Source organism: Octodon degus, unplaced genomic scaffold (assembly GCF_000260255.1).
Source record: "Octodon degus isolate 3935 unplaced genomic scaffold, OctDeg1.0 scaffold00262, whole genome shotgun sequence".
In the NCBI taxonomy this organism is placed as follows: domain Eukaryota; kingdom Metazoa; phylum Chordata; class Mammalia; order Rodentia; family Octodontidae; genus Octodon; species Octodon degus.
Window position 1 is genome coordinate 1,833,219 of NW_004524838.1, and position 13,309 is coordinate 1,846,527.

The 13,309-nt window shown below is 39.1% G+C and overlaps 1 protein-coding gene across 2 annotated transcripts in view; it reads left to right on the top strand.

Annotated features, from left to right (window-relative positions):
* The first annotated feature begins 5,748 nt into the window (after positions 1-5,748).
* LOC101571190 (EF-hand calcium-binding domain-containing protein 1) overlaps positions 5,749-13,309 on the top strand; it is a 20,047-nt gene continuing 12,486 nt past the window's right edge. For both annotated transcript variants that reach the window (XM_004646257.2, XM_023706515.1), the window contains exons 1-2: positions 5,749-5,863; positions 11,990-12,133. In XM_004646257.2, coding sequence (XP_004646314.1) covers positions 5,806-5,863; positions 11,990-12,133 — 202 coding nt within the window. In that variant the 5' untranslated portion in view covers positions 5,749-5,805. The remainder of the gene's footprint in view (positions 5,864-11,989; positions 12,134-13,309) is intronic.

The window sequence follows — 13,309 nt, forward strand, 5'->3', positions numbered from 1 at the left end:
TTTTCAAAGCCCAGTAAGAGTAGTGATTTAGCTTAGTGGTAGAGCACTTAACCTGTCATGAAAGAAGCTCTGGTTCAGTCCTGTAGCACTGAAACAAATAAATGACTGGCCAAATGCTAAGGTTTGGGGCTCTGTAAAATGCCCTGTGTAGTTAAGCATATACTGAGAAAGAATAGTGAAAGTCATTAACACTACAGAGCTGTAGAGGTCTTGTGAGAGAGGGTGGTTTCTTATGGTGCCAGTTGATAAGGAAGTGGATGGGAAGCTCTGCTGTTGTCTCATTTCTTGCTTTTTGTTTTCTTGTCCTTGCATGAGAACAGTAGTCTTGTGTTTGCGGCCACCTTCCCAAGTATCTTTCTAGAAATTCTGCTTTCACTTCTCTAGTAGAAACAGGAGAGTGACAGAACTCTAGCTCGCTTTTAATTCACTCAGAATTTAACTATATTTTTCCTAAGCATCAGTAGCATTTCTCTGTTGAAATCGTTGTTTTCCTAACCAAAACACTTTTCAATAACATGTTTCTACTTAACTTTACAATAGCAAAACTCATTTTACCAGAATAATTTACTTTGCTGTGGTATGATAACAAACCATAACTGATGTAATCTGTAGTAGCTGAAGTTATCTTTAAAAATTATGCAACATGCAGGGTTTGGGGAGATGGCTCAGTGGAATAAGTGCTTCCCTCGCTAGTGCAAGGGCCTGAGTTCAATCCCCAGTTCTGCAAAAAAATAATATATAAATTTTTTTTAAAAATTATGCAACATGAAGCCTTATGTGGTAACCCCAGAACTCAGGAGGCTGAGGCAAGAGGACCACTGCAAGTTAGAGGCCAGCCTGGGTAACATAGTGAATTCAAGACCAGTCCAACTACACAGTAAGGCCCTGTCTCAAAAACAACAAAAATTAAATGGCATAAATTATAGTAATTGATGGCATGATTCAGTTGAGTTTATTTTCTGCAGGAAATTTTGTTAGACGCTGTGGTAAGGTGTCAGTGACTTAAGTTTTCCCTGTTTTGAAAAGCAGCAAGAGGCCAGGGATGTAGCTCAACACAGCACCTGCCTGGTAAGCAAAAGGTCCTGAGTTCAATCCCTGGTGCCAAAAATAAATTGAAATAAAAAGTGGTAAGAACTCAGTCCTTACATGATACTGTTGTTGAGATGTTTCAAGAAATGTCTGAGTAGTTTCCTTTAGTTACATAGATTTGAAGTAGTTTAGAAGTACCACAGGAAAGGTTTTTTGGGTTTTTTTAATGTATTTAGTACAGGGTCTCACTACACCAGATAGGACTTGTAATGATCCTCCTGTTTGCAGCCTCCCAAGAGCTGGTATAACAGGTGTGTGCCACCACACCCAGTCTAAGTCGCACTCTCAGCACACCCCGGGGCCAGCACGGCATGACACACTGGGGATCAAGCCCAGTCCCTACATCTGCCCAAGCAGGCGCTGTAATCTGCTGAGCTATCTAGCTGGCCCAGGAAAGATGTTTTTAATTTGTGTTTTGATCATGTAGTGATCTCTAACAAGGAATTATTGTTACAGGAAAAAACAAAAAAGAAAAAGAAGCATAAGAAACACAGTAAGAAGAAGAAAAAGAAGGCTGCTAGTTCAAGTCCTGAGTCACCATAACATTAACAAAAACCAGGACGTCCCTATGAAGAAAGTGCAATGTCTAAAGAAATTTCAACTGTGAAATTACGATATATTTACTAACATGCATGGATTTTCTTGTTCTTAGAATTATTTCTGGACTATTCAATAGGCACTCCAATGCCGCTATGTAAAAGGGCCATAATTGTTGCTTGCTGCTTGAAGATCTACTTTTTCTCCTCCACTGCGTGATAAGCTCGGAGATAACACACTGCAGTCACACTCGTGGTTAAAATATTTGGGAAGAAAGCTAATATTTTTGACTAGAAGTATCTAGTGATCAATAGAAATGAATCTGGATACATCTTAAGATGTAATCAGAAATGGCCAGATGACTCTAGTTAAATTTTTTAAAGTAAGGATTACATTAATATTTTGAAATCCTTACTCTGTAGATAAATGTATCTTAATTTTTTCCCCCTTGTATATTTTTTATTTACTTCGGGAAGGAGCTTTTAGGGTGGAGGGAGGGGTGGTTTGCTATCTCTTTAGCTAGCAGAATAGTGTGCCTTTGGTCCTCACACCTCCTACGTTGGTGGACACAGTAGCCATGCTTCCTGGGAGGTCAGAGCTGGGTACGAGCCCTCTTACCCTTTATTGAGCTTAATGGCATCTGTGGACTTTGTCATCTGCTGCTTTGAGTGAACCAGAGAAATAGCCCTTGCAGCGTGAGAAAGCCCCAAAGCTCTGAGTTTATACCTCCACATCAACAAAAACTGAATGTTTTTTAGCTTTAGAATGTGTTATGTCATTTGAATTAATTTTTGACTGTACTTCAGCTTTGGAGAGGAATTGTTTCATATAGACACTGGTACTTTTTGAACTTAATAGCTAAAGATTCTAAAATGCATGTTTTATACTGTTAAGTTTTAACCAGTCAGGAAAATTTTATGTAACCAATGATACTTTATTTTTTTGTATGAATGTTGTTCAGGCTGCAATGTTTAGCTTTTGTTAACTCTTTATTTGTACTGTCTCAAGTTCATTACTATGTTTAGTGGCACCCTTGCCAAGATATTTAGCATGTAAAAAGCAGGTTTTGAGTTTTTGTTTTAAACAGCTTCATATTGAAGCTGAGACTTAAAAACACGTTGAGTGGCAGGCCTGGTATGCTGTATCTTGTTATATAAAACTGTTGCCAGAATCTTAGTAAATACAATGTTTTAAAAGTTTGTTGTCTTTGTATATTCATAACAAATTATGACAAGTTAAATTTAAGTGAAAATCATATTACTGCTCTTGTGTCATATTTTACTAAGATTTTGTGCCTCTTATCTCTTACTGAATTACTAGAAATGTTAAGAGGAATTAATAAATCATTTTCATTTTACATTTTTATATAATCAGGTAATATGACATAATTTGATGTACAATTTTGCCTGTTACCACTATAATTAGAGGGTGTGCTAATTATAGTGGTATATGCACCAAACATTTTGGCATGACAAGAAGCTGAATAAATAGCTATTTTACTTAAAAATAGCTGTGTTCGTATGTCCCTTTAGGCCACAACAAAGCTATAAAAACAAATACTATTTGCTTTTAGTAGTACATATAATAGATATATCCTTAAGTTTTTAGCTGCAAGAACAGTACATTTCTTGAGACATTTCTTTAAGTAGTATACTTAATGCTGTCTACTATTTACTAATAAAGGAAACCTGTGTGCCTTTTTTTTAAATGTATTTGGTACAGAGTCTTACTATGCAGCTTGGACTCGTAGTGATCCTCCTATTTTCAGCCTTCCTAGTGCTGGGATTACAGGTTGTGTGTCACCATGCTGGGTCTTGGTGGCCAGCTCAGCACACCCAGGGGCAAGGCTGGCATGGCATATGGTGCTGGGAATTGGGTAAGTACATCTGGTCCCTGTGCTTACCCAAGTAGGCACTTAGTCTGCTGAGCTATCCCTCCGGCCCTCCTGTGTGCTATTTAGTACATGGAAAATTTTACATCCCATTAGAAAGTTGCTCTAAATTGTTATTCATGGACATGCTAAAATGCTGAGTTCATTAGGTCATTAATGTTTTTCTGTGAATGTAGAAGTATAAATTTACAGAATGATTGGAGATACGACATTTACCTTCTGCTAAAAGAAACTGCTCTTTATATTAGGGAAAGGGGAAGAAGTTGATATGGAAATAGGTTTTATTTTTTTCAGATTCTTGACCGTTGGGAAATACCTTTATTCATGATTCCTCCGGTGGTGATTTTCTAGTCTTCAATAAGGTATAAAAAGCATATTTGACAGGGTACTATCAATTATATTTATCCCATATTTATTTTTATTTTTAATTTTTTCCCCATAATTTTATTGAGAAACAAATAGCAATGAGACAGTTTCAGACCAAATTGATAGGGCAGTTTCAGTAATTAACACTTTGCATACATTCTTCCTAGTGGTTAATTGCTGTACAAGATACAGACATGATATCCTATTTACAAACACTATTAGAACAAATCCCTCTGTTCATTAAGAGAATATAACTATATATTTATGCTAACCCTTTGAATACACAGATACAAAATGGACATTCATCTGTATCCCCTTTTTTTGTTCTGTTACTTGAATATTATAGGTGTGTTAACTCAGCAAAATATTCTAAAAGTCCAGTAGCCCATAATAGTATTGGGTCTTCTGCTTGACTGGCAATGTCAGAAATTGTTGACCTGAGTCCCCTACAACTCAACATAACAGCATGGCTTTACTTCCTATACTTCGTTTTTATACTTTTCTGCTGGATGGTTAAGACCAAGATAAAGCAAGACCTATGCAACAAGAGTTGTAGCTTTTGGGTATCCCATATTTATTACAGTGTGCAACTGATAAATACATCTCCCTCTACCAAGCCTCTTTCTTTCCTGAGTAACTTCATCTTAATTTTAGTCAATACATGCTATATGGACTGGTGCTGGGATAATTCAGAAGTTTTTCAATAGGAAAATGGGTTTGTACCAGTCTACCATTTTTGGTCACTTGAAATTCCTTTGGTTAACTTTACTATATTTAGGTGTTTTAAGTACCATAGAGTAATCTAATTTTATTTTACACAGAATACAGTTCTCTAATCAAGGTATACTAAAAACCTATCCCTTAATTTTCTTTATTTTTTTTAATTATGTATTTATTCATTTAGTGGGGGGGGGCCAGCTCAGCCCACCTGGGGGCGGGACTGGTTGGCATGTGGTGCTGGGGGATTGAACCATGGTCCCTGTGCTTTGCCAAGCTTGTTCCAAGTAGGTGCTTTAGACCACTGAGCCATCTCTCCAGCCCCCTTAATTTTCTTTATATTAAACAATTTTGTAAGGAAGGTTTTTGGGAAAACTCCCACACTTATACACTTGTCTTTGACTTGTTTTAAAAATTTTATGCATAAATGCACTTACACATTTTATGAAACACTAAAATGAGTGAGGATGTAGTTCAGTGGCAGAACATAAGGCCTGGCTTTAGCTTCCAACACCCCCAAAACACTATCTTTTCCTAAGAGTATTACATCCTAAGGTAGCTCAGTGATAGAGAAAACTTGTCTTGTAAAGCCCTGGCACAAGAATAAAAATGAAAATAGTGCATTCCAAATTTTAAACGTTGTAATTAATTTCTTGACTTACACAGTAAAAGCCAGCACACACAGCCTGGAAGATGTGTTTGTTCTCTTCTGGCTTTCACAGAAGAGTTAGAACAGGTGACATTTTGATCCGCTTCAGCATAGTCACTATGTTCTCTTGCCATTCAGGTCTAACTTTCAGGTATAAAAGTGAGTTCAAGCTTCCATCTGGAGCCTCTTTGGATCTCCTGAGAGAGGCTTAGTTAAGAGAAGGTTGTAACTTTTAAAGGAACTGGAATATAAGCTTAAATTTAGTTGCTATGTATTCAAATATTTTTACTTTTTCCTGAAGAAATATAAATCATAAAAATAGGAAACATTGGAATTGCTGTTTCAGCTTACAGTAACCTTAAGTTCCTGCATACCTATGAGTGGTAGCACCCACTGTTACATATTTTTCCAACTATTTGAAAACCTTCTGTTTTGTTACCATAGTCACATTCTATATTGGGTTGGAATAGTGAACTCTGGAATTAGAGCTGCTCAGAACATCCAGACTTGGAGCTAGACTGTAGGAAGTCCTTGGTGTGCTACGGGCACATTCAACATGGATCAGGGGGCTCTGAGAAAACTGGTGGAATCTGTCAGTAAAACTGTCAAGAGCTGTAAGTATGATCAGACTTCCAACAGTGCCACTCTGGGAATGTTGAGAGACCTAATTAGACCTTAATGTCACCCTAAAATAAGAGTTTTCCATTTCTGTCTGATATTTTGGCCTTTTAAAAAATAGGTCAGCAGGGGCTGGGGAGATGGCTCAGTGGAATAAGTGCTTTCCTGGCAAGCGCAAGGGCCTGAGTTCAATCCCCGGTTCTACCAAAAAAAAGTAAAAAATAAAAAATATGTCAGCAATTGAACAATTACATTCACTTACAGAGAAAATAGATTTAACCATCAGAAATCCTGAAATGTTTCTAGTGATGTGAGAAGAGTAAATCGAGATATTACCTGACAAATTTAGAGTTAACTTTCCAACCAAGGATAGATACATTAGTCTTATTGAGACATAATAAAGTTTGAATAATAAAGGTTTTACTTTAGCCAGTTCCCTCATGTTTTTTGGCACAGAACTCATACTGACAGGGTCAGCGAGATAGCTCAGCGGTGTAAAATGCCTGCTTAGTCCCTTGGATCCCCCACACCACATGCCATGCCAACCCTGTCCTTGGGGCAGACTGAGCCAGCCAAAAAAACCATACTACTGACAAATAGACATTCATAAAAATGTATAAGATAACTAGATATTGAAGGAACAGTATCAGTTCAGAGCTGACTGAGTGTGACGGTGCAGGCCTGGAACACCCAGCACTCCTGGCTGCTGAGGCAGGGGAAACAAGTTTAAGCCCAGCCTAGGCAATTTAGCAAGACTCAAAAAAAAAAAGTACAGGTTGCAAAAAGTCATGAGTCCAGTCATGACAATAAGCCCTGACATATTCAAGTTGCGAACTTTCCTGGGTACACTGTATAAGGCTGACTTCGTCAAATTATAAACTACTCCAATGTGCAAATGTTCTCCCAGAATAGAACTCTTTTGTAAGCTGGGGACTTGCTGTACTAGGAAAAGAAGAAAAAGAAAAGCCATCAGTGATAGTACAACACTAAATGAAGCATGGACCTTAGGGAGAATGCACAGCTTGCACTGATACATCCATGAAGCCAACACACCCAGAGAAGTTTGCCTCCTTCCCCACTGCATTAAAAAGCCATTGTTTGGAAAGAGCGTATACCCCTTATATCTGTGTTAAACAAGATTGACCAGATCTCCATTGAGGAATTGGACATCATCTATAAGGTGCCACACTGCCCATCTTTGCCCATCACCACTGGAATTTTGATGGCTTACTGGAGAAGATCTGGGACTACCTGAAACTAGTGAGAATCTATATCAAACCCAAAGGGCAGTTACCAGATTACACATCTCCTGGGGTGCTGCCTTACTCCAGGACCACAGTGGAGAATTTCTGCATGAAGATTCACAAAAATCTTATCAAAGAATTTAAATACGCTTGGGTCTGAGGCCTCTCTGTGAAACACAATCCTCAGAAAGTGGGTAAGGACCATACATTGGAGGACAAGGATGTCATTCAGATTGTGAAGAAGTGAAATATTTCTCTTCCCCCACCTGTCAGGCCAACCACAGCCACTTTCCCCATGACCAAGTACCCTACTCAATTCCTTCTGGTTTTGGCAGCCGCTGGATCAGGATACAGGGCTGAGGAATGGAGGCATGCAAACTGGACCTTCATTTATCTCACTTGGTCTATCACCTCCTATATTGAACTGCATAAAAGATCCAGTAGGCCTGCTCTATATGCAGTTCATGTGTCCCTGTCAGGTTTGTTTTGGGATGAGCTGAACATTCATGTGAATCAGCTGTAAAAAGAATACTTTGTAGCTTGGTTTTGAAAGTGAAACAGATAAGAATGTGACATGTAAAAAAGTTTTGAGACAGTCTTCATAAGTTTCCCCCATTGGCCTTAAACTTGCGATCCACTGAGCATGCATGTTGTGTAGGTAATAGTGGCTATGCAGTGTATCTCTTACTGGAAGTATGATAAGAGTGTCTATACCAGGGGCAAACCCATGGCACACATGCCACAAATGGGTGGCATCACTGAAAGCTCTAAAAGATGTGCCATCAGATGATCAGTACTGTCAGAATCACCAAAAGATTTGTGTTGAAAATATAATACCAGGCCGGGGAGATGGCTCAGTAGAATAGGTGCTTCCCTGGCAAGTGCAAGGGCCTGTTCCGCCAAAAAGAAAATATAATACCACCCCAGATGTATTACACATCTCTGAAAATGCAGCCAAGCACGCAGAATGTTCACTGAAAATGGACTATAAATTGAAGAAACTTAAGGGCAACACACTTGGGTCCCCTTCTGTTGGACAGAAGCTTTCTTTTTTCTTTTTTTTGGACAGAAGCTTTCTTTCCCCCAATAAATATTCTGCCCTTAATTTCCATTTGTTCCTGAAATTCATTCTTGTCTTAGAGAACACAAACTTGTCACAGGTACCTTTTAGGTCAGGAGTTTCAGTCCCTTATATCATTTGGAGATTGGAGGTCATCCACCAAGATCACTGGGTGGAGGTATGAGTTTGCTTTTTCTTTCATAGACTCTGGATTGGGGCTTGTTTAGGTAACAAATTTTCATGCTTCAAATACTGATATATCTTGCTCATTCACTGCTCATAATTGTTCACTTGAGCAATGGTGCTTATAATCTCATTGGTTGATCATAATTTTATTCCAGCTCATGCCCATCTAAGCAAGTTCCCATGTTTTCCACCTTGGACCTGCCTTACCATATGGTTTTTGCTCTATAAAATCGCTGGAAAAGACAGCTTCCCAGGCAACCTGCTTGGGTCCCCCTTCTGTCCTCTTGGACAGAAACTTTCTTTCCCCCAATAAATATTCTGCTGCTAAAAAAAATTAAAAATAAATTGAAGAAATTTAAAATATTCCTAATAATTTCATATTATTTGATATAGCATTTTGGCACATAGAAGTGACCCTACTTTACTGTATTTCATAGTACCTCCAATTTCAATTCTCTCAATCAGACAAGTACTCCAATTTATAAATGGGTGAGGGGCTGGTGAGATGGCTCAGTGATCCAGAACACTTACTTAGAACAAGCTTAGCAAAGCACAGGGACCGCGGTTCAATCCCCCAGCACCACATGCCAGCCAGCCCCGCCCCCTGGTGAGCTGAGCTGCCCCCCACACACAAATAAAATTATAAATGGGTGACAAATATTTATAGTCCCCAGTACCACAAAAACAACAGTTGTGGAAAGGGAAAAACAGTAGCTTCATTGAGGCCATGTGGCCCACTGTAGATTGACCAGGGAATCATGGTTAGCACCCACAGTGATCCTCACTTCAACACCATGTATTGTGTATCACCTGATATGTGATGAGAACATCACCCCTGTGGCCTCCCAAACACATAACCATGGTCTAATTATGAGAAAAAGTAAATTGATACATATTTCACAAAATCAACTCAAAATGGTCAAAGTCATGAAAAGCAAGAAAACAAAGCTATCACAGGATTGGAGGAGACATGACAACTAGATAATCCTGGACTGAATCCTAAAATAGCAACCAAAAAGGACATCAGTGCATAAACTACTGGAATCCAAATAAAGTCTACAGTAAAGAGTAATGCACCAATATTACCACAGTATTCTGGCTTTGGCAAATGTACCGTAGTTATGTGAGATGTTTACTATACGTTGGGTCTTATGCTACCCATAAGAGCTGCAGAAGCGCTTATGTTGAAGGCGTGGTCCCCACCTGGAAGTGCAGTGGGGGGGAGGGGTTCATCAGGAAGTGAGGCCTCCCTGGAAGAATCATTAGGGACATGTCCTCGGGATTTTAAGGCCTTACCCCGTCCCCTCACTTTTCTGGCTGCTATGAAGTGAGCAGCCTCTTCTACTATCTGCTTCCGCCATAATGTTCCATCAAATCCAAAGTGATTGGGCCAAGATACCATGGACTGACCCCCCCTGAAACTGAGCCAAACTGAATCTTAACTCCTTTTAAACTGATTTTCCTAAGTATTTTGTCACAGTGACACAAAGGTAATGAACACATGAACATTACAAACTGCATGAAAACATTGTTGACTGAAATGATTGTAAAAATCTCAGTAGTTATAAAGAGGTCTACACTCCCATCTCTAAAGAGCCACACTGTAAGAAGAGTGTGCCTGATGAGATTAAGTTGTTATGATCATCTAGAAAAATACAAACCGCCACATTGGATATACTGGCGTGCTTTTTTTTGGCAGAATCAGAGATTGAACTCAGACCCTTGTGCTTGCTAGGAAAGCGCTTATTCTACTGAGCCATCTCCCTGGCCCTCAAACCACCACATTGGAATTCATCATAAATACCTTCAAGAATTTACTTTCAAAATGATTTTCTTCAAACACAAATCTGGCAACTTGCCAGCCAAACTTTTAGTAAGTTCTCTGATTATCAGAAAAGTCAAACAATTCGGCCATCTGGCACAACAAAGCTTAGTTCTCAGATTATACCTGCAAGACTGTTTATCTCTTAATCAGTGAATATTAGCCATGAAGACAAGAATCATGACAGATACATAATAATCTTCACAGCCTAATGCAGGACTTCGTTGCTACAATATGAAATTTTACTAAGCAAGAAACCAGAGAATCTAATTTGGTTCATAAGATAGTACTATTAGGTACCTTTGTAATAGCTTATTTAGCAATTAATAATCACTATCTTAATAGGTATAGGTTTCTAATCATTATCTTAAAAACCAAATCACTCTCTGACCACATAACAACTCTCAATGTTGTAAACTGAATATTTGCTACATGTTTGTCTTTGATTTCACTTGGGGAGCATCACCTCAAAAACAGGTAATTCTTTCTCCTCACCTCCACTATAAAAAGGAGAAAGGAAGGAAGAAGAGAAAGAGAAAACAAAACCCAAAAAAAAATAGCAACCAGCTTTCATGCCTAACTGTCCTAGTTTGTTTCAGTAACCTTTGATTCACAAAATACTTTTAGAGAATGAGGAATCTTAGTGATCAGCCAGGACAATACCCAGTTTCTGTAAGTCAGAACCCTAAGGCATAATGAAGCAATTTAAGATGATACAAAAAGGGGCTGGTGAGATAGCTCAGCAGACTAAGTGCCTGATTAGACAAGCACAGGGACCAAGGTTCAATCCCCGGTACCGCATGCTTCACCTGTATCAAATACAAGAATAGAAAGAAAAAAAAGATAAAAAATGGAGACCAGATGTTTGCAGCCTACTAAGTGTAACCCTGTGTTCTCAGTTCTGACACTGCGCCAGAATCATCTGTAAACTGCTGATCTGGCAGGTACAAAGCCTGCTGATTTTCTGCAGTACTGCAGGCCCCCTGCCAGCTTTTCTATCCTTATCTCCACCTTCTTAGCCAAAGCCCTATTACTTCCTGCCTTGCTTCCAGCTTTCTTCCTCCAGTACTATTTTACTGGACAGGTTTTCCTAAACCATTCTTATTGTCATGGTCTCCAGTTCTAAAATCTTTAATGGCTTCAGATTCTGAACCCATAAGATTAAAATGAGCTCTTGTTTTCTTGGTCTTTTTTTTTTTTTTTTTCTTCTGTATTTATTAGGAAGGGTCTACAGGGTGTTCAGGATCTCACTACTAGATTGGACTCGCAGTGATCCACCTGTTTACAGCCTCCCAAGAGCTGGGATTACTGGCTTACGCCACATGCTCATCTCAATTGCCATCACAGCATGCCCCAGGGGTGGGACCAGCAGGGCAGGCCTGGGGATCAAACCCCCAGCCCCTGTGCCTGCTTGCAGTTGATTTAATCTGCTGAGCTATCTGGCCGGCCCATGAGCTCTTGTTTTAAAGCTAATTCCTGGAAGGACTATTAGCAATTCTGATTTAGACTTGTGGGAGATCCTGGGAATCTATATATTTAACAAGTATGGGTTACTGGAGAGACTCGAGTCTCATAGGTGGTCCAAAAATGACACCGTGAAAACACTACTTATACAGTAACTGCTAATCTATATTGCCTTATAAGACTTGAGTTAGGCCTGCCTTAACTGCAAACTCTTACTATGTCTATATTATACATATTTGGTATCACCAGACCACCTAGCATCATAGGGACAAAATAGCTGCTTAGTAAAGTATTTAATTGGGTTGAATTAGTGCTTAAATTTGCTGTATTTCTTTTCATTTCACAGTCAAAAAATGTGAAGTAGAGTGTCTTATAAAACTTTTTCACAGCTTCATGGAAAAAAATGATAACACTGGGCTAGATCGTAGTACATTTCAAGAGATCCTGCTCAACATATTTGGGATGACTGATGATGTGCTGATGGACAGGGGTAAGACATGCCGCCTTAGGGTGGAAACTGCATGTATTCAGTTTTGCTTTCAGTGTCACACTAGAAAGCTGTAATGCCAGTAATACAGTGCAAACTAGGAGGTTCAGCGTACAAGCTCACATGGCTTTTCTCATGTATAGCCGTACAGCTTTGGAAATAATCAAATATGAACTAAGTGAGCTAGAGGTCTTCTTGTTTAAAAGATAAGCAGCGCTGTGGCTTTAAATCATGTTTTCTTTGGAATCATATTCTACATACTTTTTTCCTTATAAAAATAGAGAATGTACCAATCAACATAAAAATGATAATGATTCACTACATTGGAAAAGCAAATTATTTATTATGTATTTGATTGAGTTAGTTTTAGAAACATTTATTTGCTGGTCTTGATGGCACACACCTGTAATACCAGCACTCAGGAGGCTGAGGCAGGATTACTGCTTGCACAAAAAACAAACAAACAAAAAAAGATAAAAAGGGCCGGGGAGATAGCTCAATAGAATAAGCACCTGCCTGGCAAGCACAGGGTCCTGAGTTCAAACTCCAGTACACACACACACACACAAAAAGGAGTACTAGGCCCGGCTGAATAGCTCAGCGGATTAAAGCACCTGCCAGCAGGGGTCAGGGGTCGATCCCAGGGCCTGCCGTGCCGGCCCCGCCCCTAGGGCGCTGAGACAGCAATTGAGACTGGATGTCGTGACACACACCTGTAATCCCAGCTCTTGGGAGGCTATAAACAGGTAGATCACTATGAGTCCAATCTAGTAGTGAGATCCTGGACATCCCATAGACCCTTCCCTAATGAAAAATGGAAAAAAAAAAGGAGTACTGCTGAGAGTTTAAGGCTAGCTTTGGCTACATAGTAAATTCAAGGTCAGCCTGAATTATACAGCAAGACCCTGTCTCAAAATAAAAAAAGAAAATAAACATCTTTAAACTGCACTATTTGGTAGCTTTTGATACCTGTATAAATGTGTACTATTACCACAATCAAAATAATTAATATGTCCATCAACCCTAAGAAATAAATAATATTTTAGCTAATCTTCCATAGGATAATACTAAATTTCATTGGTGATTATAAAAGTAATGTATCGGGGCTGGTGAGATGGCTCAGTGGTCTAAAGCACCTACTTGGAACAAGCTAAGCAAAGCACAGGGACCGCGGTTCGA